Source organism: Cariama cristata, unplaced genomic scaffold (assembly GCF_000690535.1).
Source record: "Cariama cristata isolate BGI_N322 unplaced genomic scaffold, ASM69053v1 scaffold10792, whole genome shotgun sequence".
NCBI lineage: Eukaryota > Metazoa > Chordata > Aves > Cariamiformes > Cariamidae > Cariama > Cariama cristata.
In genome coordinates, this window is record NW_009605650.1 from 4,354 (window position 1) to 25,187 (window position 20,834).

Here is a 20,834-nt window from a genome sequence, read left to right on the forward strand (position 1 = left end):
AACGGCAAGGTAACCATGACGACAAAAAAGTGCAAGAACTCAGCAACATTACCAAAGGATGCATAGAGAGGCCCACAATGCAACTCAACTCATCTCTGCGAGACCCGGGAACGGGCGGGTCTCGCTCATCTTAAAGATTTCTTGCTTTTTCTCTTTTTTTTTTTTTTTTCCATTTTTTATTTTTTTATTTTTTTTCTCTTAAGAATGTAAAAATGTGGGTAAAGAAAGTAAAAAAGAAAAAAACCACACCAACCTTCTCGTAGCTCTGAGGGATGTTAAGGGGGTTTGATGCGGAACACAATGACATGAGGAGAAGAGAAAAATAGGGGAAACACAGAGAGAGTAAAAAAAGGCCTTCTCAAGGCTGTCAGCTGCAAATTGATTGTTTTTTTTTTTCTCTTAACCAAAATAAAAAGAAAGGAATAAAAAAGGAAGATAGTAACGACCCTCCTTCCTACCTTCCTAACTTTCCCCCTCCCATCCAGCTAGGTACCTTTTGTTTAAGAACAACCACGCTCTGTACAGAGGTCAGACTGTGAGCAATCCTAATTCAGAATCAGCACCTGACAGAGGTGCCAACCCCAGAAAGGAGTTCTCACTTCTTTAAGTCCATCTGCTCTTTAGAGAAGGGGGAGCGGAATCTGTACCAGGCAGAGAAGACCCGATACAAAGGAGATCCCGAGCTGGAAATCCGCTCCCCCAGCCCGTGCTCCCACCAGCCCCCACACCCGGCCCTGCTTCCGCTAACTCCACAATGGGACTGAATAAGGAAAAAGAAATAATTAGAAGAAGAAAAGAAAAGCAAAACAAAACCAAAACATTTCCTTGCAACGTTAAAACTTACAACTCCTATCCCGGGTGTTCTATAGAGACAAGCATGTTATGGGAGAAACAAGTCAATTGGAAACACAAGAGTGTTCAAGACTCTTTTAAAACAAAAAACGGGAAGAAAAATGTGCATGAACTCTCCCTCCCACCAAAGCAAATCCATTTCAGAAATTTGTTACCTTTCCACGATATTAACACACAAGAAACAAGGAATTAAACAGCATGAAAAACACCCAAACCACAGGCCAAGCTTGCTTACACGGTGTTTTCTGCACTCTCTTGGCCGGCTAATGCTGGCTTTGGTTTTCAGGCAGGCCTCAGGTACACACGGGCTAACTTGGTCAGAAAGGGCTAGCCCCACCTGGAGCCGACTCTTATCCAGGTGCGGAGACAAGCAACTCCATGCTTACAACCTTTGTCTCCTGGGAGTTTCCGAGTGGCCAAAAAGGTAGAGGAAATTTATAAATAAAAGAATAATGAAAAAAGCCCCACATTTTCTCCTGTTGGTTTTTGTTGTTGTTTTTTTTTTCAAAAAAAAAAAAAAAAAAAAAAGAACCCAAAACATTCCAGCTAAGCTGTCTGCAAAGGATTTAGCCTTGAATTAGTAGCGGATCCAGATTTACGTTCCCAAAAGAAGAATTTCGGGGCCCAGGCGACAGGGCAAATTTCAAACGCAATTTTCCAGTTGGCCACAAAAGGCTATTTAAAAATTTAGCTTGGAAACATTAAATTATTAAAAGCCTTCTCTCCATGTGCATGTGATTTAGTGAGCGTGAGACACGAGAGAGAGAGAAAGAGAGAGAGAAAGGAGTGCACACAGGAGCATGGCTCTGCATTTGACTGCAGAGTTAACGTGAGTGTAGGTGGGAGGCGCTTCCTCTGTCGATGGGATGGAAATGGGAACAGTTTGCTGGGATGTAACTTTTCTTTTTTCCTCCCAATGGTAATTTTCTTTTTTTAAAAAAGCGAGAAGGACCAGCCCTGCTCTCTCATTACCAAAAGGGTTTTGCTGTGGAAAGATATTAAACCAAAGCTACACACAAAATATTATAGGTCAGAGAGATTAAAATAAAACAACAAAGAAAGCAGAAAGGCTATTGCCCCACTGGGTATGAGAACATCGAGGGGGCATCAAGCAGAAGCCAATCCCCCTGTCATCTGTTCCCTGTGCTACATGGGTGAAGGAATCTGTCACTGTCGCAGAGACGTCTGCAGGCCATCGCCAGCTTTCCATGAGTCTGTGCCCACGGCCAGCGTTCATGCCCAAGGAACCAGTGACAAATTACTGCTGGCAAAGGGAGAACCAGCTGGGACTTAGGCGAGAAGTGAGAACGCACCCTCCTGTTGCAATCTGGTGCGATCCAGGGGACAGAGAGCTCAGTGGAGGGGGCTGAGAGGGTCCTCCCCTCCTCTCACACCCACACCAGTAGAACTGAAATCTTCCCACTTCCAGAAAGCAGGGATCCTTTGGGAGAAGAGGGGATTATGGCCTCTTTGCAGCCAAAGCTGCTCATTCCCCTCTGGGCTCTGCAGGCTGATGCTGGCAGATTCTCGGGCATACTGTTTTGGGTCACGCTTGACTTTGCTGTGGGTGACCCAGCCTCATATTGCTGTTCTGCAATGCTGGTGTGGTAGCTGGAGCCACCAGCAAGGGCTAGGAAGTTATGGTGCACCAGGATCCCCCTGCAAGCTCAGCAACGCACTGTAAGGATCCAACCGATTAACACCGGTGCTTCCCCTGCGCTCAGGGACAGGATCGAATCAAACAGCTGGGGACAATGAGAGGCCACGGGGAGGGAGATATTTGCCAGTGGTGTGAGCCGATGAGCTCCCTACCTCTCACGTAAAGGTTAGCAGGGGAGGAGTAGCGCACTCCGGCACTGTTGCTGGCGACACATTCGTACTTCCCCTGGTCTGTCTCCTCACTGCTTTCAATCTGCAGGCCACCTAGGAGGAGAGAAGAAGACCGCAGCAAAGACACAATTATCACCATTTTGTTTCGTTTTTATGAGAGTGCAATAGCATCAGCGTTCTGCTTTGTCCTCCCCTTGGGCTAATACACACTGGGACACTGCCTGCGGGGCTTGGGCTACGAGCTCTGGCAGCACCGAGCCCTCTGCCAACATTAGCTCAAGTCTGTGCTCAGCGTTAACGGCTGGACACGTACCCAGCAGGAAGAGAAAATGTAATACCCCCCTCTGTACGAAGTGTGATTCTCCATACTGAAATGATCAGCAAAAGTACCAACTTTTGTGGCTTCTGCAATGCAGGCATTCTGCACCAGAACTCACAAAATCAACTTCAATAATCCGCGTTACTGTGATCCCCAGAAATTTATCAGAAGGCACTTGACTTTCCCTTGCTCGATTTGAAGCAGTGACCATAAACGTGAAGGGTTTTGTCAGCCACTGCCTACGATCCCTGAAGCATTTTTATCACCGCTGCCTTCGTTTTGTGCCTAAATACCTGATTCACAGGAAGCCTACAGGAGACACGAGCCAGTGTCAAAAACACCTTACTGATAGCGAATATTCCCAAGGGAAAACCCTGTAAATACCACATCAGAACTTCAAAATTGCCTGTGTGGTTTACACCAACTGGGCCAAAAGGATTAAGGTTTTTCTTAAAGCCTGTACGTTATTGCAGCCTACAAGAATATACCCAGAGCCCATACTAAACACTCCTGTAAGCAAATGTGCAGAGATATACAGCATGTAACTACATGGAAGAAAATTGCCTCATTTACCTCAGAAGGCTTCATCCCTGCAAAACTCCAGTTAAAATACATACCACATAAATAATTCAACAGGCTAGCAAATGTTTTATGTATTAGGAGTACATGATTATACTACAGATATGGACAGAGCTCACGTGGTAAGACTCTGAACTCCCATCTCTGGAAAAAAACCCTAAATATGAAAACCAAACAATTCTACCTCAGCGTACTATTATTGATAAAATCTTAAGTGAGAAAAGGACAAATGATATCATTGTTGGTTGCAGATAGAGCCTCTTCGGGAAGGAAAAACCCATGTGTTCACATGAGGAAGACACGGAGCTCATGTTCCTCCGTGTGTGCACGGGTGACAAAGGATGCTGCGTGGGAAGATGCGAGGCTGTCAGAGTATTTATGACAGGGATGGGGTGTGATAGTGCGACTCCTGCCAGCGTCCACCGTGCCTGGTAGCTCTCAAAGGCAGAACAGATAGAATTAAAAAACAAAAAAACCCCACCCGAGTCACTAAACCAAACTAAATTAATTTCAAAAGAATCTGTGGGTATTTCAGCATAACAGGAGTTAGAAACCAAATAGACTGAAGCTTCACACTGAGTCACCAGCTGAGCACATTTCATACTGAATTACAGCTCGAGCATGCTCTGTCATCGGAAAGCTCCGCTTTGGTGGAGAGCTGGTCAGTGAGTTTTCCTAGAAATTTCTGTTAGTTTGGACAAATCTGTGGGTTGCTTCCACTGGTTCCAGACGAAATTTTTGTGTGGCTCATGAGCGTTGCTTGTCTGAGCGTACACAAGGGGAAACAAAGCCACACTGCAGAGCAGGAACTGCAGGCAGGCAGCTTCGCCAGGGGAATAAGGACTCATCCCTTTCATCCTGACCACTGCAGCTTTGCTTGTGAACGTAATGGTGGGAATTACACTGTAGAGAGGTCAATGAGGTTTCAGCACTTGTCAGGAGCCAATAGAGATGATGTGTGAAAAAGTAAATCTCACCTACAGCACCTCCTGTTGCTTTTACCAGCAGAGAATTACAGACTTTTAAGTTTGCCAGTGTAGATAAAATCAAAGCAGGGTCTTCCAAGGGGTGCACACCCAAACAATGACAGCTTGAGATCTAGTATCGTTTTGGCTCCATCAAAGAGACAGTGCAGAAGCTACTTACCACAGGTATCTTTCCAAGAGAAACCTAAGGGTAAGAGAGCAGGGAGGAAGGGGAAAGAAGGCTCTGAAGCCAAACAAATGGAGTACGCTGAGATGGTAAGAGCTGAAGATCTGACCGTGCAAAGGATTGGAAAACTTTCACCACCATCAGTGGCTTGGGAGCACTTTGCACCAATCAAGAGAAGGTCCTAAGTATTTACCAAGCTTTGATAGCATTTAATGCTCAAGATCAACTTCAGTCCTTCACAGTCCTGGAGAGATTAGCTGTTAAATATCTGCCATAAATCTGAGGCAGCACAGCCTCAGACATTATTAGAATAACAGTATCAGTATTACCAACTGCACCCAGCAAACAAAAAAGGACATTATAACCATATATAACATAAAGACAGGTATAAAAAAAGAAATATCCAGAGGTGAAGCAGGACAAGAAAACATAACAACAACAACAACAAGAATCTGTATTGAGCACAGGTCAATGAAATAGGAACTGAGTGGAGAGAAGTGTTTGGAGAGTGGGTGAGTGTTTGGTGAGTTGGGGGTGTCTTACCTCGGATCGGTGTACCTTCTGCAAAGAAAACAAAGAAAATAAGTGAAAAGACTGTAAAACCCCAAACACGTGGACTGCCCGTGGGAAAAGGACCTGACTCAAGGAAGACAGTTCCCAGTAGGAAACTTCCTGCTCTACCTGATCTTAAATTGTAGGGACAGACTGCAGAGGGCTTGGGGTACTTAAGGGGGGGATGCCCTTTTTAACGCAGTCCAATTCGGTTGGCTGTTTACAAAGCCTCCATGGCACTTGGCTTGAAAACTCTTAAGACTGGCTCCATTTTGTTGCTAAGAATGCAAATAAAATCTTCAAGCTCTCAGCTAACATTACTGTTTGCTACCTGCAGAACATATGATGAACTTGCATTTATCTTCATCGCTCCTGGGGAAAAGGCTGGCATCAGGGTCGTGTTAGCTCAGACCGGGAAAGGGACATCCAGGTACCTTGCATCACGTTAAGAGTTGCAGGTTTGATCCCACCTTTGCTAGCAAATTCCCAGCTCCAAACTTTAGTTATTGGCACAGATGTGCGAGGAATTCAATGCATGTCCTTATCAGGACCTTCAGTTATTCTTCAGTGGCTCTGCACAGAGATCAAAGCCAGATGCTCTGCACTCCAGAAGGCCACGCTACTGTACAAGTGGAAGGGCTACCTCCTGCAACTGCTCTGGAAGCCTGCCTAATGCCAGTGCAGGAGGGGGCTCTGTGGAGAGAGGAGAGTCCTGCTACACTTGCCTGTTGACTGCATCTTTCTTGGGTTATTTTTATTCAACCCCCCTCCAGTTGTCTCTAAGTGGCTAATGTAAGTCTTCTGCCTAGGTAGGTCTCACAGATGAGAGGAAGCGACATTGTGGCTGGTGAACCATACCACAGTCAATGGCAAAATCCCTGTCCCCCTGTTTGACCTCCTGAGGTTGCAGCCATCTTCCTTTGAAAACATGGCAGGTCCTTTTTCCCACAGTGGCATTTAAACTTGTCACACAGCTTATCAAGGAACGGGTTTTAGTTGGTTGGTTTTTACCCCAATCCTGAGAACAGGGCAGATTCCGCAATTACAAACATTGCCTCTTACTAGGGAGAAACGCAAGAGCTTCTCTGCAATGGTAACAGGGCTGTCATTCTGCAGCACCTCCCAGCCAGGGCTTGTATAGCACATTACGTGACAAATATCAGCCTTACACTCTCTCCTCTCCCCCAGTGAGGTACAGCAGCATTATTACCCCTGCTTTACAGATGGGGAAACTGAGGTAGAGGTGAAGCAACTTGCCCAAGGTCACAGAGGGAAGTCTGTGGCAGAGGCAAGAACAGGAGTCAAAGCCTCCTCAGTGCCAATCTTCTGCCTTAACCACCAGAAAACACCTTCCCTCCTTATCCTTCAGCCCTGCTCATCCTTCTTGTGCTGCGGTTCAATCCTCCATTTTCAGGATAGAAGGTAAAAATACATAGATACTGATTACAGTTCACCTTTATTTTTTCAAAGGAGATGAGGGAAGAGAGGTATTACAGTGTTAGGATATTAGATTCTAGTTATACTCAGCTTCTAGTTAAGAGGTTAGGTTATTTGCTAGAGAAAAGTTAGCATCTAGTTAGGGTTAGGAACTAGCTAAGGTTAATAAAGCAGGCTGGTTAGCTATCAGGACAAAGGTTGGAGAGACAGCGCTTGAAAGAGAAAGAGGTGGGGGGAGCGTGTACTCGGGCAGATCTCCACACAGGAGACGGCAGGAAGGTTTTAAAAAGCGCGGACACGAGAGAGAGAGAGAAAGCAGCACAGGGTTATAGTTCAATTCAGTGGAAATAAAACCAGCCTCTGACACATCCTTCTGTCTCAAAACTGGAGTGAAAATCTGCCATCTGTGGCACAAATATGGAACAAGGCTAATGGGAAGAGGGTAGAGGAGGGGACGAGACCCCAACATCACCCACCACTATAAAGCTGCTTTGGCCTTGGCCAAGCCTGGCAATTTCCTGCAAAGGTTCACTGTAATTGATAGGAGAAACACGCTGGAAGTTAGAGCTCTGTAAGCACAGACACAACAGCAGTCGTTACCTTCTGGTGTCATTGTAGGTTAGTTATTCCCTGTTCCCTCTAAGCATCAGCATTGCCCCTGGAAACAGGCTGTCAGCAGCTCTCGGAGACAGACTGCCTTGGAGACAGTGCTCTTGGAGAGCAAGAGAAGCCAAGCAATGCCACCTTGGTCTTTCCAGGTCTAACTCTGGCACACAGGACACAGAGGTGAGGAGCAAAATGTGTTTTGCAAGATGCCCCACATTAGGGATGGAGGGGCCAGAATTTGAATCAGAATGAGATCAAGTAACTTGCAAGGAAAGAACAGCAGTTCGAATGGCGGCAGAGACACAGATGGTAGATTTTCACTATTGGAGTTTCACATCTAACCAGCTTCACAGTTAATATACAGGGACAGCAGGATGATGCTAGAAGAGAGTATGAAATGGATTCATTGTTCTGAAGAACTCTTGACAGGTCCTGTAAGATTTGATACGGGGTTGTGGTGGTGGAGGGAGGCACCTGCGTCCAACAGCCGGCTTGCCTGGTGCCCTAAACAGTGCGTGAGCAAATGCACGAGGCTAACCACTGCCCAGGGCAGAGCAAGGGCACTTACAAGCTTTGCAGGAAAACTAAAGGAGGCAGAACTCACACTGGATGCTGACTTCCCGAGTGAAAAGCTGCTTTTGAGATCCCACATGCAAACTCTTCGTATTGCCTTCCACGGCCTCCCAGGATCTGGAGATCTGGCTATTTAGGGCAACTTTTGAGGCTGCTTGAGCCCAGATGGCCAGCCTAGTGTTTAGCAGCAGAGGCAAAAGGCAGCTTAAACGACTTGCCTCTGGATTCTAAAGGACCAAGATGGTGCCAGGCAGAATACTGTGTGACAGAGAGGGACACCTGCACGGAGAATGGGATCTGTTCTTCCACCATCCCTTCCTCTGACTTCCCCCACACCAAGCTGCCTACGGATTCTCCAAGCCTTGAAAACAGGGAGAGGAGGACAGTCACCATTGCCATGGTAATGACAGAAAACACATCCCCACCTTCTGTCAGGCCACGTGTGAGAACATGTGTGTGCTATGCTCCTCTCCCGAGGGCTGGAGAGAGCCTTCTATTCTAAACAAGCAAGCAATCATCAAGGGTCTTCTGCAACTTTAAAATGCCGGATCCTGGCTGACAGCTGCAATTGCTACATCTCTAATAACAAAAGGGGACTTGGCACACGGAGGAAATGTGACGTGAGCTCTGCAGACAGGCTCTTGGCTTCTCAAGGGACAGAGATGATCTGGAGGGGGGGGATTTTCCTTTGCTCAGCCCTTTCCCATAGCTGATGACCTGTGATTTACAGTTTCAATTGGAAAATGCTGCACGCCCACCTCTCCCCTCTGAAAATGCCAATAACCCTGTTAGATGTGAAACTCCAAGACCTCCCGCAGGTGTGAACACAATTATCACAGTTCCAGGGTACAAGCTATTGTGTAATTGGGGAATTCCAGGACAACTGTTGCTAAGATACAAAAAAAATCTATCCAATGTTAGGAGGTTCATATTTAGCTGTTATGTCTTTATACAGATATATTAATTAGGAAGATTATTACTCTTTTTGTAGCCTGCAATACCCCTGCAGAAATTCATTAAGAGGACAGAATAACCCTACTGAAAGAGTTAGTAGAAGAAATGCATAGCATGCCTCTCAAGAAGCTGTTACAAAGGAATTAGTTTAAAGGGCAAGGGTTACAAATCTGGACATCAGCAGGTTTGGGGTTTTTTGGTTTGATTTTTTTTTTTTTTTTAAATTGAACAAACTTACCAAAGGTCTCTGAACGTTAAAAAAAGTATGGGGGGGGAAAAAAGAAAAAAAAAAATTTGTTATAGCCAGTTATTTAGAAAACAGAAGACAAACACAAGACACAAAAGGTTTCAGCGTTCCTATGATGTAAGGAGGTGGCTGCAGGCTGCCTCCCCTTATCCCCGCTAGGTGGCACTGCTGAGCAAAGGACACTGAGGTCCTGCGACTGCCTGCAGGGGTTCGGCAGTTCGCTGGTTAGCTGGTTAGCTGGTTAGCCGGTTCTCTTCCACCACCAAGACCACTGAAACGCTTAGGCAACCCAGGTCTCCAAGGCTGAGACGTTCACATATGTTTAAGGCAAGCAGGCGCCTAGACAGAGGTTCTTCCCATTCTCCTTTGACTGACAATTCAGCTTTTCATTCAGTCAAAACCCCCAAGCATTAAAAGATTTCCAATTGCTTGGAAAGTTTATCTGGAGATGGAAAGGAGAAGAAATACTAGATAGAGAAAAGCCACTATGGTTAATGACGTATCACCTGTTTCTTAATTACACTGAAGACCCATAACATCACCGGGTCCCCAGGACGATGTGAATATAATGACCATGGTCTCGGAGGTCCATTTATACTGCCAGCGAAACATTCAGTTTTAATATAAATGAGAACCAAATCTGGACATGGCTACCCAATTTTGCAGAGCTCTCTGTATGACATTTCACTTGTACCTTTTAATGAGCTAATTTGCATGTTTGCCACTAACTCATATATTGATATAAATTCAGTTCCTAACGCCCTCCACAATAAAGCAGCATGGCTGCTATCCTGACGACTCCATCTCCGGGGTAGGATCTGGGCGACTGTCCCCTCCTGCTGCTCTCCCAGCCTGCCCCAGGCTCCGTCAGGGAGCAATGCACAGAGAAGTCTCCAGAGACAACACAGTCGCTGGCCTCTATGCTAAGCCTGTTAGCACAACGTGCGGCGATCAAGTCGTGATTTAGCACCAGGGTCACTCCTCCTCCCCGCACTCCTATTCACAGAGGGCTTGTCGAACACCCGTCAGTCGGGTGTAACTGTTAATCCCCAAGAAGCTGGGCTGGAATCATACTGATGACTTGTGGGTGAAAGACACTGAAGCCTATTAGCAGTGTCCTGAAGCATCCAACACCCTAACGTGTGCTAGTGTCACACTTCCAGCAGCAAAGTTTGTTTTCTGGAAAGATAAGTGTATTAAATTAAGTTCTGACTTTAGCTGCACTCGCATCATCAGCGCTCCAACAGGCATCGCCTTGCACATCACACTCAGGTTACAAATACACACCTGAATCTGCTCTGCCTTGGTCATAAACCAACTCCTTTCCACTGACCAAAATACTAACACAGCATAGATGACCCTAACGTGAATACATTTTGCACTTTCACAGGCTTTCTCATTGCAGAACATGCAAGTTTTGAAAGGTCATAAAAGTAGATGAAATCGGAGAACTCAGAAGTCCTGACTGTCCACGAATCTGCACTCCCTTTCAACACAGCACAGATGACCCTAACGTGAGCACTTTCACAGGCTTTCTCATTGCAGAACATGCAAGTTTTGAAAGGTCATAAAAGTAGATGAAATCGGAGAACTCAGAAGTCCTGACTGTCCACGAATCTGCACTCCCTTTCACACGAGCAATACGTTTCCACCCCTAAGGACAACAGGGATGCTTCAGGGTTTCACCAGTTTACTAATTCAGAGCAGCTGTAAATGAGATTAATTCTCAGCAGGTATCTTCTGATTTATCAGAAAGGCCAGTTCACTCTGAGGCTAACCAATTCACTGGAATAAAAATGCAGCACTCAGGTGGCTTTAAGGAAAACACCAGATCAAACCCAGTTAAAGAGTATAAAGGCATTCTAGCAAGATGATGAATGTATTAAAAATAATCTGCCTGTACATTACTCACACTTCAGATCACGGTCACAAAGCATGATATAATTCTAGTTTACCTCTCATTATTTATGCCAAGTGACTTTTTTTTTATTTGCATTTGCCTCAGCTGTTACGATAAACCAGGGAGGTCAATCTCATCTGTGTTTGTGGGATTCAACAACCCATTCGAATTCAACAAAGTACTTTAAGTATCTGCTTGTAAGTTTGCTTCACTGAATAAGGATGCATTTATGCAGGTGTATAAAAAGCTACACTGAACTGGAACTATACTGAATCTTTTCCACTGGTGACCCACAGAACTAAAAATCTTTATACAGAATCTTTGCCAAACAGAGCAAGAGAAAAACCAGGCGGTTACATTCTCTGATGTTCAGATGCAGCATTACAGTAGTCAGAACTGATTTCTTCGGAGTCAGAGCGGAGACCTGGGCAGAAGCAGGCAGCTATCACTTCACTGGCTGACTCGTAAAATGACTAATATGAACACAGCAACCCCGGTTGCTTCACTGAAGCCTCTTATTTCCCTTTGCCTACAACAATGCCATTCTTTTGCCAAAAAAAAAAAAGATTCTTGAAAAGGCTCCATCTCTCTTGGCCAAAGGAATGTTTTGAGTAGCTGAAGTGATGCTACTGCTTGCTAGGTCCAGCCACACAGACACATTTTCTCTAGGCTGGGTCAAAGCAGTCAGTCCAAGCAGTATTTGAAAAGGATTACTTCTCTAGTTAGTTTTTGTCAAAACTTCCAAAGCTTGTGTCATTTCTGCAGCTATCAATGGAAGTGCTTTATCAGCAGTATTCAAAAGTAAATACACCTGTGCCCTCCTTGCAGACATACACACATTCTCGCACAGTGAACTGGCAGATTTAACAAGTATAAAAATTAAGAGATGTCACGTTGACACACACACAAAACAACAAACATAAAACAAACAAGAGAGACAGATGGACAAGCAGATGGGGAAAGATGGAAAACTGACAAGAGCCACAGAGCTGGGGTACATCTGTTCATGGAGATCCACTCCATGGGCAGTGCCACTGAGCACCGAGGGGTCGCTCCAGAATGCTCACAACTGCTCTCCAGCGATGACTGCAGGGACTTGATGCCAGCGAGATCCTGCAAGAGCTGTTCTTCAACAGCAGCTTTCAGAGGCTCAGTTTACACCAACATGTTTCGACAGTAAGAGGCTCTCCGAGCTGCGGACCCTACACCAGGTGTGTGTGGCCTAAAAAGCCACGTCTACTGTAGTGGTTCTTTCTTCCTTAGCATGTTCTGTGTCCGAGGAGGAAACCCTCAGCCCCTACCCAGTCCCCAGTTTCCCCTGAGCTGCAAGAGCACCGTTAATCTGGTGAACTAGTTACATCGCCTCCTGGATGGGAGATACGTTCCCTGTTGTGACTCCCTTTATGTCAACTAGGCAGTAGGGAAGGCCAGGAGGCTGGGTTGGAGGGGAGGATACTCCATCCACTCCCTGAGTAAGAATGTGAGTCCCAAAACCAAAGAAAAGATAATGCCCCAATCCACACCAGTGGGGCCTGTGTCTATCAGCCCTCTCTTCTGCTTCAGAAACCTCTGACCAGTCTCCTCACATCTCCATCTAGGTCTCAGTTTCTCCAGGTTCACACAGAGACCTTACCTGATCTCAGTTGTTTTATTCTCCCATTGCTCGCGCTGGGGTCGACAGGCAGGAAATCTTTAAACCAAGTGATCTCTGGGTCTGGGTTCCCACTGGCTGCACAGAGCATTGTGGCTGTTCGTGTCCGCTCCACCACTTTCAGCTGGGGCCCCATATCAATGTTTGGGAAGCCAGGAGGTAACTGGTCCTCTGGTGGTAGAGAACAAAGGAAGAGTGGTTAAACAGGTACTAGGGACCATGGCAGCTGGCAGAGCTGTTCAACGGAACACACCGAAGAAAGCATCAGGCAGACTTGCTGGCCAGTACTCTGCGCAATGCAATTTAAAACAAGGGTACAGTAAACAGTCCACAGATGGTTTGTGAAAACAAATTATACCAGCTTGTCTGATTCGTGTGACTATTCTAAGGTCCCACAAGAAGATTCTACGTTTAAATGCAATCTATTAAAACCCTCTGGGGCGTAGGAGTAATCATTTCAAAGTTTCTCCAGGTCTTCCACTGAATCCCTCGGTCAGGTAAGTGACTTGCACTTACTTGTTTTTACGGCAGAAGCTGTGCACACCTATGGCAAAGATCCTGGCACCGCAGAGTACAGTCTATACAGTCACATTTGAAAGGATGGGTTCATCCCCCCCCCTCCAAACCCCAGAGAACGAGACAAACTGCACGGGAGAAATAATGGAAGTGACTATGAGAAAAGGCCTGTCAAAGACACAGTGGAAGCTAGGAGAGAAAGGAGAGGAAAATATCATCCAGCTGTAGTTACCAGAGGGGACACGCAGAACAACAGTAAGCCAAGTGCTGTCAGACAAGGTGTGATTTTTAGATTTATTAATTCAGAGTGCTGCTGCCCTAGAAGAGGAGGGATGTGGCACCAGCACCTAGAAGACAGGCTCAACCGAGCTTCCTGCTTCCTCTCAATCCTGCCTTTGCCTTCACTAATGAGGGTGAGGAGGGCAATCCTAACCGATGCTGACTAATTTGTGACAGCTAATACAAAACCCCAGTGCTTCCCCCATAATCTTTGTTACGACCTCCTGTCTCACGTGGAAGAGAGCCGTCTTATGCTGGCTGATATAGCTTGGGAACATGCCATTTTTTTCCCCCAGAAAATCAGTCTTTGGGGGAGGGCAGCTTGGAAGGAGGATGCTGGTACCAGGGTGAGACTTTATAGGGATTCTCCATCATTTCAAATGAGGCGTGTTGAGGAATCACAGCCTCGGGAATCTATGGCATTGAATCCATCCCAAAAGCAGGTGAGGGAACAGAAGGGAAATAACATAGGGGATTTTAAAAAGGTGGGATTGTTTAAAAAAGCAACATACATCAGAATCAGCCCCCCACTGAAACCAACGGGAGCTCTGACAGCAGCAGCAGAGATGGGTTGGAAACCCTTGCCTCGGTTGCGAGACATCCCTGCCAACCGCAAACACAACACGAGCTCATTTCCTACTGCGGGCACATTACGTATCAGAAGGAAGGGAGCCAAACTACAAATGGCTGAACCCAGAGATGGTGGAACAAGAGAGAAACCCAGTGGCCTTGCTATGGTGGGTGCCTTTTCCTGTAAGAGCAAAGCAGAATGACCAGGTCCCAGTATTGCTCTACTTGAGCTCCAAACACACACGACCTGGGTAAGAGTTATTCCACACTGTTGTGCATCACAGCCAACTTCTAAAAATCTATGAAATCACAAAGGCAGAGATAAAGGTTTGTGTGGTGCTCTGACACCTGAGGCCAAGAAACTCTTGTCCAACACTGTTATTAGTAGTGCACAGCTATTGCAGAGAAGAAAAGGGCTTTAAATGTCTCGATCGTGTGTTTAAAAATGTGCATTGTTTCCTTCCCCTGACCATTGCTTGAGAGTTACAAAGGATCTATTGTGACTCACTGGAGAGTGGAATACCACACCTCTCATGTATCAAAGGAATTTGACCACAAACAAAAACACGTACCATTTTGTAACTGCTAAAGTAATACAGATCTCCTAGTACGGAGAAATGTACAGTTGTATAAAGGCACAGTCATTTCGGTGCATCTGAAGCACCTCTACACCAGGATATTGTATTCTAAATTAGAAACATAAACATCTTTAACTAGGGACTGAACCGAACCTTTGAGTCCTCTGTTCACCAGGCTGTGCTTGGGCATTAGGCATCCAAACAGTGCGTGCTCTTGCAGATCAAGCGTGCTGCAAAACCCCAGCCCCTCGCAAGAGTGAGCTCAGGACAGAGGGGCCCTGGGAATTGCTTTGCCTTTGCACAGCTTTCAGCCAGGCTTTTAACGTCTTCTCTTCCCTTCTGCTATTTAACCAGGCGGTGGTGTGTTGTTAAGGAGCCGCGGAGCTGCTGCCGCATTGGCTGCAGATGACATCATTATTGATTACTGCTTTTATCCTGCTCCCTGGTGATGCTACTCCACCTGGCTCAAACCCGTGTCCGTTAATTTCACGAACCAATTAATCCACAGAGAGAATAACCCTCTTGACTGGCGGGGTGTGTGTGAGAGTGTGCGTGTGCGCACGTGTGTGTGTGTTGGGGGAGGCCTGGTACAACTATTATTACTGAGTGTTTCTAATTAAACAAAAATGTTAATCTTGCAGCACAATGTGCAGAATTCCTCTGAGTTTAATTAAAACAACTGCGACTAGAGGCGTGATCAGATTTGACAATCAGATCAGTGGAGGAAGCATCTCTGAACATCACATATTGCACAGATTCAAGCGCTCAGATTTCCTTCCTGCCAGGAAAGTGAAACTGCCTTCATCCCCTCACTACTGGGTTCCCTGTAACAATGCAATCACGGCCTCAACTCAGTCCCCACAAGACATGCACACACATGCCCTGCCACCCTCCCCATCCACCCCCAAACATCACCCCAAACCTGTTACCAAATAAATAAATAAGGAATGGTTTGCATTGTGAATTCTTTTTCTAAAAGCAGCCCAGGCAACTGCAAGAACAGAAGAACCAAGACGCAACCTGAAGATGCTTCAAGGGCACATCTGGGCAGCTGCGTGCTGCTGAAGGTCATGCCGCTTACACAGGCAAATGTTTTCACGTTGCACTTGCCATATTAACAGAGCATCCCAAGCACCTTGCTCATACCTGCTCTTAGACTGAGTTGCTTAAAGCCCCCGCTCCAATGAAAAGCTGGTGAATTACCTCAAGGCCACCGAACAAGGTAGGGTGAGAAAGAATATGGGAGGAGGGATGGAGGGAGGCAGGGAGAGAAGAGAAGAGCACTTCAGCATTCATTTATAATAAATCCTACCGGAGGACACACTCTGTGCTGGGGGACACACCTCGAACCAACCTGGGCGCATGAGCTGACACACACATGGTCATACAGAAAAAGCCAGGGTCACCAGCTACAGCGAAGGGAGACACCGGTGCTCGCCGTCTCCTTGTTGCTCTAGAAGGTGGCAGCTCTGTGTTTAGATAATTAGCTGCGCTGGAAATGCAGATGATAAAGGAAGATGAAGCGGGTGTTGCTGCCGGTCTTTTTCCCCGCAGGGTGTGCACAGTTGTTTAATAATTTAGAGGAGAAGGAGGGCGTGAGCATGTACTGATGCGCTATGTATTAAATACAGAAAGCCACAATGAGGATGCTGCTGAAGTGAAGAGGAGGAGTAATTTTTCGCGCTTCTCTGGTGATATGCGGCGCAGCTCATGGATGCTGGCTGGTCCATAAGCAGTCAACTATGCTCACTTCAGGGTGAAAGAATCAAGAACAGAGAGATGAAGCAGCTTGAGTAACACTAGTTTTAAGCAGAATCAGGATCAAAATCCAGCACTCCTGAAACTTACCCCTGTCCTTTTCATTGGGTTTATGAACGCTTACAGCTGCCCCCTCCCCAACAGGTACGCTGGCATTATGCATTTTGTGAAATTACATCAACAAGTTATTTCCACAAATGTCTACGGACCTGTGTCTTAATTAACTGCTATTTCACAGCCAAAGACAATTTTAATACATGGAGGAGCCTCACTAACATGCTCTGTCTGTTGATTTAATTTATTCTGATCTGAAAGTTTTACTATGAAAATATTAATAGCTTAACAATGTTATTAAAAAATGGCAGGCTTATAGACAGTAAACACACACTTAGATATGTGTGTTGGACTCCATAACAGTGCAGGTAATACACCATCTTCCCTACTCTAATGTATCCCTATGTACCCTCCTTAAAAAGTCATCTGAGTTAAAATCACTCTGACATTATTCGTAAGCTACAGAACTAATCTGCTTTCAATGTTGCCTGATTTTCAGGTCACTACAAGAAAAGCAAAACAAGCCAAGTTTGAAGAAAGACTGTCGAGAATTTTTCAGGTGGCAAGGTAACATTTCAGCGGGGCCAGTTTCTCTTTAAGATGTGCTCCTGTGGGACTTGATGCTTTCTGCTGAGCATCTAGAACTGATTTTTGTTTACCTTCTGCTGATCTAAAGCCAACAATTACAAAAAACAACAAAACAGCAGGGATCTTGCTAGAACTTTATACATGCCCACACCAGATGTCCTCTTGGAGTAGGAAATATGTGAGGAAAATTTCAGGCCAGAATTGTTAAGAGAAATGTATGAACACTTAATAAAAAGAAATCAACACGGAATCACTAGAAAAAGAAGTTCTGAAGGTCTGTCCATAGCAGCCTGAATTATACTCTGGTAGCAAGTACCACAGACCTTACGAACCTAATCGTCAGGTTTCCTCAATGTTCCGGAGAGTACAATGTTCCAGTAATCATCAGAAGATAGCACTGGCCAGTATGCAGCAAGCAACGTATCAGGGCACAGTAAATTTTGTTCCATTACATTTAACTGGACCAAGCATTGGTTTTTATGGGATCATGTTGCATTTACTAACGACTCACAAAGGGTAACCGCCACTGAACTCGCTCTATCAGTTTTAATAGAGCAAAGAACCAAGCCAGTCTGGCTCCTGCTTGAAATCCAGCCTGTGCCTCCCAGCAGCCGAGGCGAGGCAGGCAGACATTTGCAGCAAGGCTCCCCTCTACTCTCAGCCCACTCAGCTGCTGACAGCATAGGACAATCCTCTGCAGCATGAGAATCTCTGTCTCAGGCTACTAAAGAAGTGGAAGAAAAGTATAATCTGTATACAGGAAGCAATAATAATAATAATAAAAAATATGTATACCCTTCCTGGGAGCGTGGAGCTTGGAGAAACTATACCAACTGGGAGCTGGGGTGCCTGTGCCAACTAGCTTCCTTTCTGCCTAAGTTATACCAAAAAATGACAGCAGCTGGAGTCAACAGTAACCGGAAAATGCTTCCCAAAACCACTTTCTTTCCTTTTCTTCAGGCTCTGCAGGAATCAGGTTTGCAGGCACCATGTCTAGCCAGCTGTGGAAAGAACAGCAAGTCTCCACAGCCTCATCAAAACTCAGATCCCTTGCGAAGCAGAGCAGGAAGGACAAACAAGCCAGCAGAGCTGGTGTTAAGAGACTTTATAAAGTTGAATGGTGTCCATCACAAGCTCTGCTTCTCAGAAGTTCCCAAAGGTTTCCTCCCCTGCAGCTTCCTGTTTTTAAGTGAATGTATGTGGGTTTCTGTCAGGGTCCAATCCAGGAGTAGTCATGTGCATAAGCAAAATAGAGTTTACTCTCAATCCCTTCAGCAGCTGCAACTAGTAGGGAAGAATTTTTTTTTGTCCTCTTCTGTTCCTGAGACTGTCTGCACTGGTGTTGAGGAAATTCTGTAACTGTTTGTGCATGTGTATAGCATGAAGGTACACATACGTATGCAAGTCTGTGATTACAACAGCAAAGCTAACAGGCTGCACAACTACTACAAAGCCCATCCTGAAGAGTTTGTAACGGCTGGGGCCCAGGTTTCCACACTCCACAGTACGCCAAGGTAACAGCTTCTGCAAATGACAGCTCACATTCACCTCCAAGCTGTGGAGCAGCCCCCAACTTCATGCCTTCTCTGAAAGTGAGAGAAGAGAGATGGAAAGGAGGAGTAGGAGTCCTTGCAAGGAAAAAGAGAGAAAAGACAAACAGGAGAGTGGGTGAATGCAGAAGCAGGGAGGAAAAAGAGAGGAATAGATGCCAGGATGCTAAGTTTGTGATGCCAGCATGCTAACTTTGCTAATCATTGTGGAGATGAGTGGATTTGTGCTTGGTCCTTTTAACTTTCTCAGCACTTAAAAACACAGATGAAGAGGAGACATTCTTTGCTGTGTGAAAGCTACAGCAAGATTAAGGATGGAATAACTCCAAGTGAGCAGGGAAGGAGAGAGTATGCTATAAAAACTGCTTCCTTGATGCTCTTCAACAACATCTTGGCCCAGGCCTGCAGCTAATTACTGCTCCCCCAAATTTCACAAACCACGTACCCTAGCCGCTCTTGCACAGTTAACAAAGCTACCTCACGAGGTCCTATTAGGCAAATAGAATAGGAGTGCTTGTGAAAGTGGCACAACACAGGAGCAAAGCACACAGTAATAACATTCTGGTGGGATCAGCAACGTGTGTAATTAGTCAGGCGGTGCGGAGATGCAGCTCCTGTTCTGTCACCTGTCTCTCTAGCTGACATGTGTATGATGCTGACACCGGAAGGAAGAGCTGCAAAAAGACATGCACAAAGAACCTTGGTCCCTAAGGACAGTCACTGAGCTCAGCTTGTCATTTCCCATACATTGCAGCTTTCTTTTGGTGGAGAGGGCCTTAAAAATGCTGTGAGAATCCAGGGTATTTGTGAGGGCAGTAGCTGGAGGACAACCTACCCTCTTGCCACTGCGTGTAGCTTAATTCAAGGGGTAGGAACTTTGAATATGATTGCAGGGGCACTTCTCCCAAACTGTCACAGCTCACATGGAATACATGGGAATAAGTGTGAGGAACAAGGCTCCCAACCCTCTGAGATAACCACAGCTAGACACACGCTTGTCATAAAGCGCTGTTCCAATCTCCTGACAGATACATCCCACCACGTACTGCTAACAGAAGGTTAAATGCCATGCCAGGCAAAGGAGCTACACAAAGATTTAAGTGCACCTACAGAAATCTGTCAGGCATGACTGGACCATGGGCCCGCACACTCAAAGGCAGCCGGCATCCTGACAACACAGAGCCTGCCAGGTGGGCAGCAGAAGGGATATTCCCCGCTACAAGGGGAGGTCAAGGGCTTTGCCATGTGTCCTTTATGTCTGGTCTTTATTTACTGCTGTACGTTGGGGATTTGCACACAAATTTCGCTCTGCACTATTAAGGATGTGCTCACTGTCTGTTCACACAAAAGGATTTAAGACGCTTTTGGAGAGAACACTGAAATTGCTGAAGAAAAAGCAACTGGCATAGAGGCAGAACTACCATTTGGCCTTATGCGAATCGCACACTGCCTGGAGCACCTAAAACTGCTGTCAGCCACGCTCGCTGCAGGAATAATGGCTCTTACCACAAGTACCCTTATTCAAACGCCCATGGTTTTTCCCATAGCACCTCCTGCTGATGGCTTCATCAACAGCCAATGCTCCCAAGCTAAACTCCCTTCAGGAGCTCTCAGGCAGTTACCCACCACACCCCTTTTGCCAGGATCACTTGTATTGCCCTGGGGTTTGAACAGAGAACACCACGCATCTTTTCCTCTAAAATGGGTCAGTTTTAGCAAGCGGCCTAGCTTAGTGTTTCACACAGTGATTTTGCAGATCTCCGGGGTAATAACAGTAAACACCCAGAGGCACCCACAGCAATAGCATGCTCCCTCCCCCACATCAAGTTCAGGGAGCGTATTTCAAACAGATGACATGAAGGAGGCATCCATGTAAACATCCTCTATAGTGGGGAGAAGTGAAAAAAAGAACCAGAACAAAATGGAGAGGGGAACTGTTTTCTTGGCAAGTGCATGGAGCAAAGGACCTCTAGAAAGAGGGAAGATGCCCAGAAGGGCAAAGTAGGTATCTTGTACAAGGGAAGAGGCTGGCATTGCTACCAACTGCGTGAGCGCCCATGCAGATGCATAATCATCTTAACCTCAGCCCATTAAGAGATTCCTCAACAAAGAAGGTTTTCTTGGGTGTCTGGATGAATGGTGCCACATTTCTGAGGAGAATGATGGGCAGCTTCTAGTGCTGCTCATAAACCCGGGGAAGGAATTTTTATTGATGGGGAGGGAAGATCACAGAGTCATGGGATAATTCAGGTTGGAAGGAACCTCAACACATCATCCAGTCAAACCTCC

General features: G+C 45.9%; 1 protein-coding gene across 1 annotated transcript in view; it reads right to left on the reverse strand.

Moving 5' to 3' along the window:
• Positions 1 to 2,664: 2,664 nt before the first annotated feature.
• LOC104158418 (receptor-type tyrosine-protein phosphatase S-like) overlaps positions 2,665 to 20,834 on the reverse strand; it is a gene marked incomplete at both ends in the record, with an annotated part of 19,660 nt that continues 1,490 nt past the window's right edge. Inside the window, 2 exons of the mRNA XM_009696069.1 lie at positions 2,665 to 2,775; positions 12,635 to 12,823. Of these exons, the coding sequence (XP_009694371.1) occupies positions 2,665 to 2,775; positions 12,635 to 12,823 (300 nt within the window). The remainder of the gene's footprint in view (positions 2,776 to 12,634; positions 12,824 to 20,834) is intronic.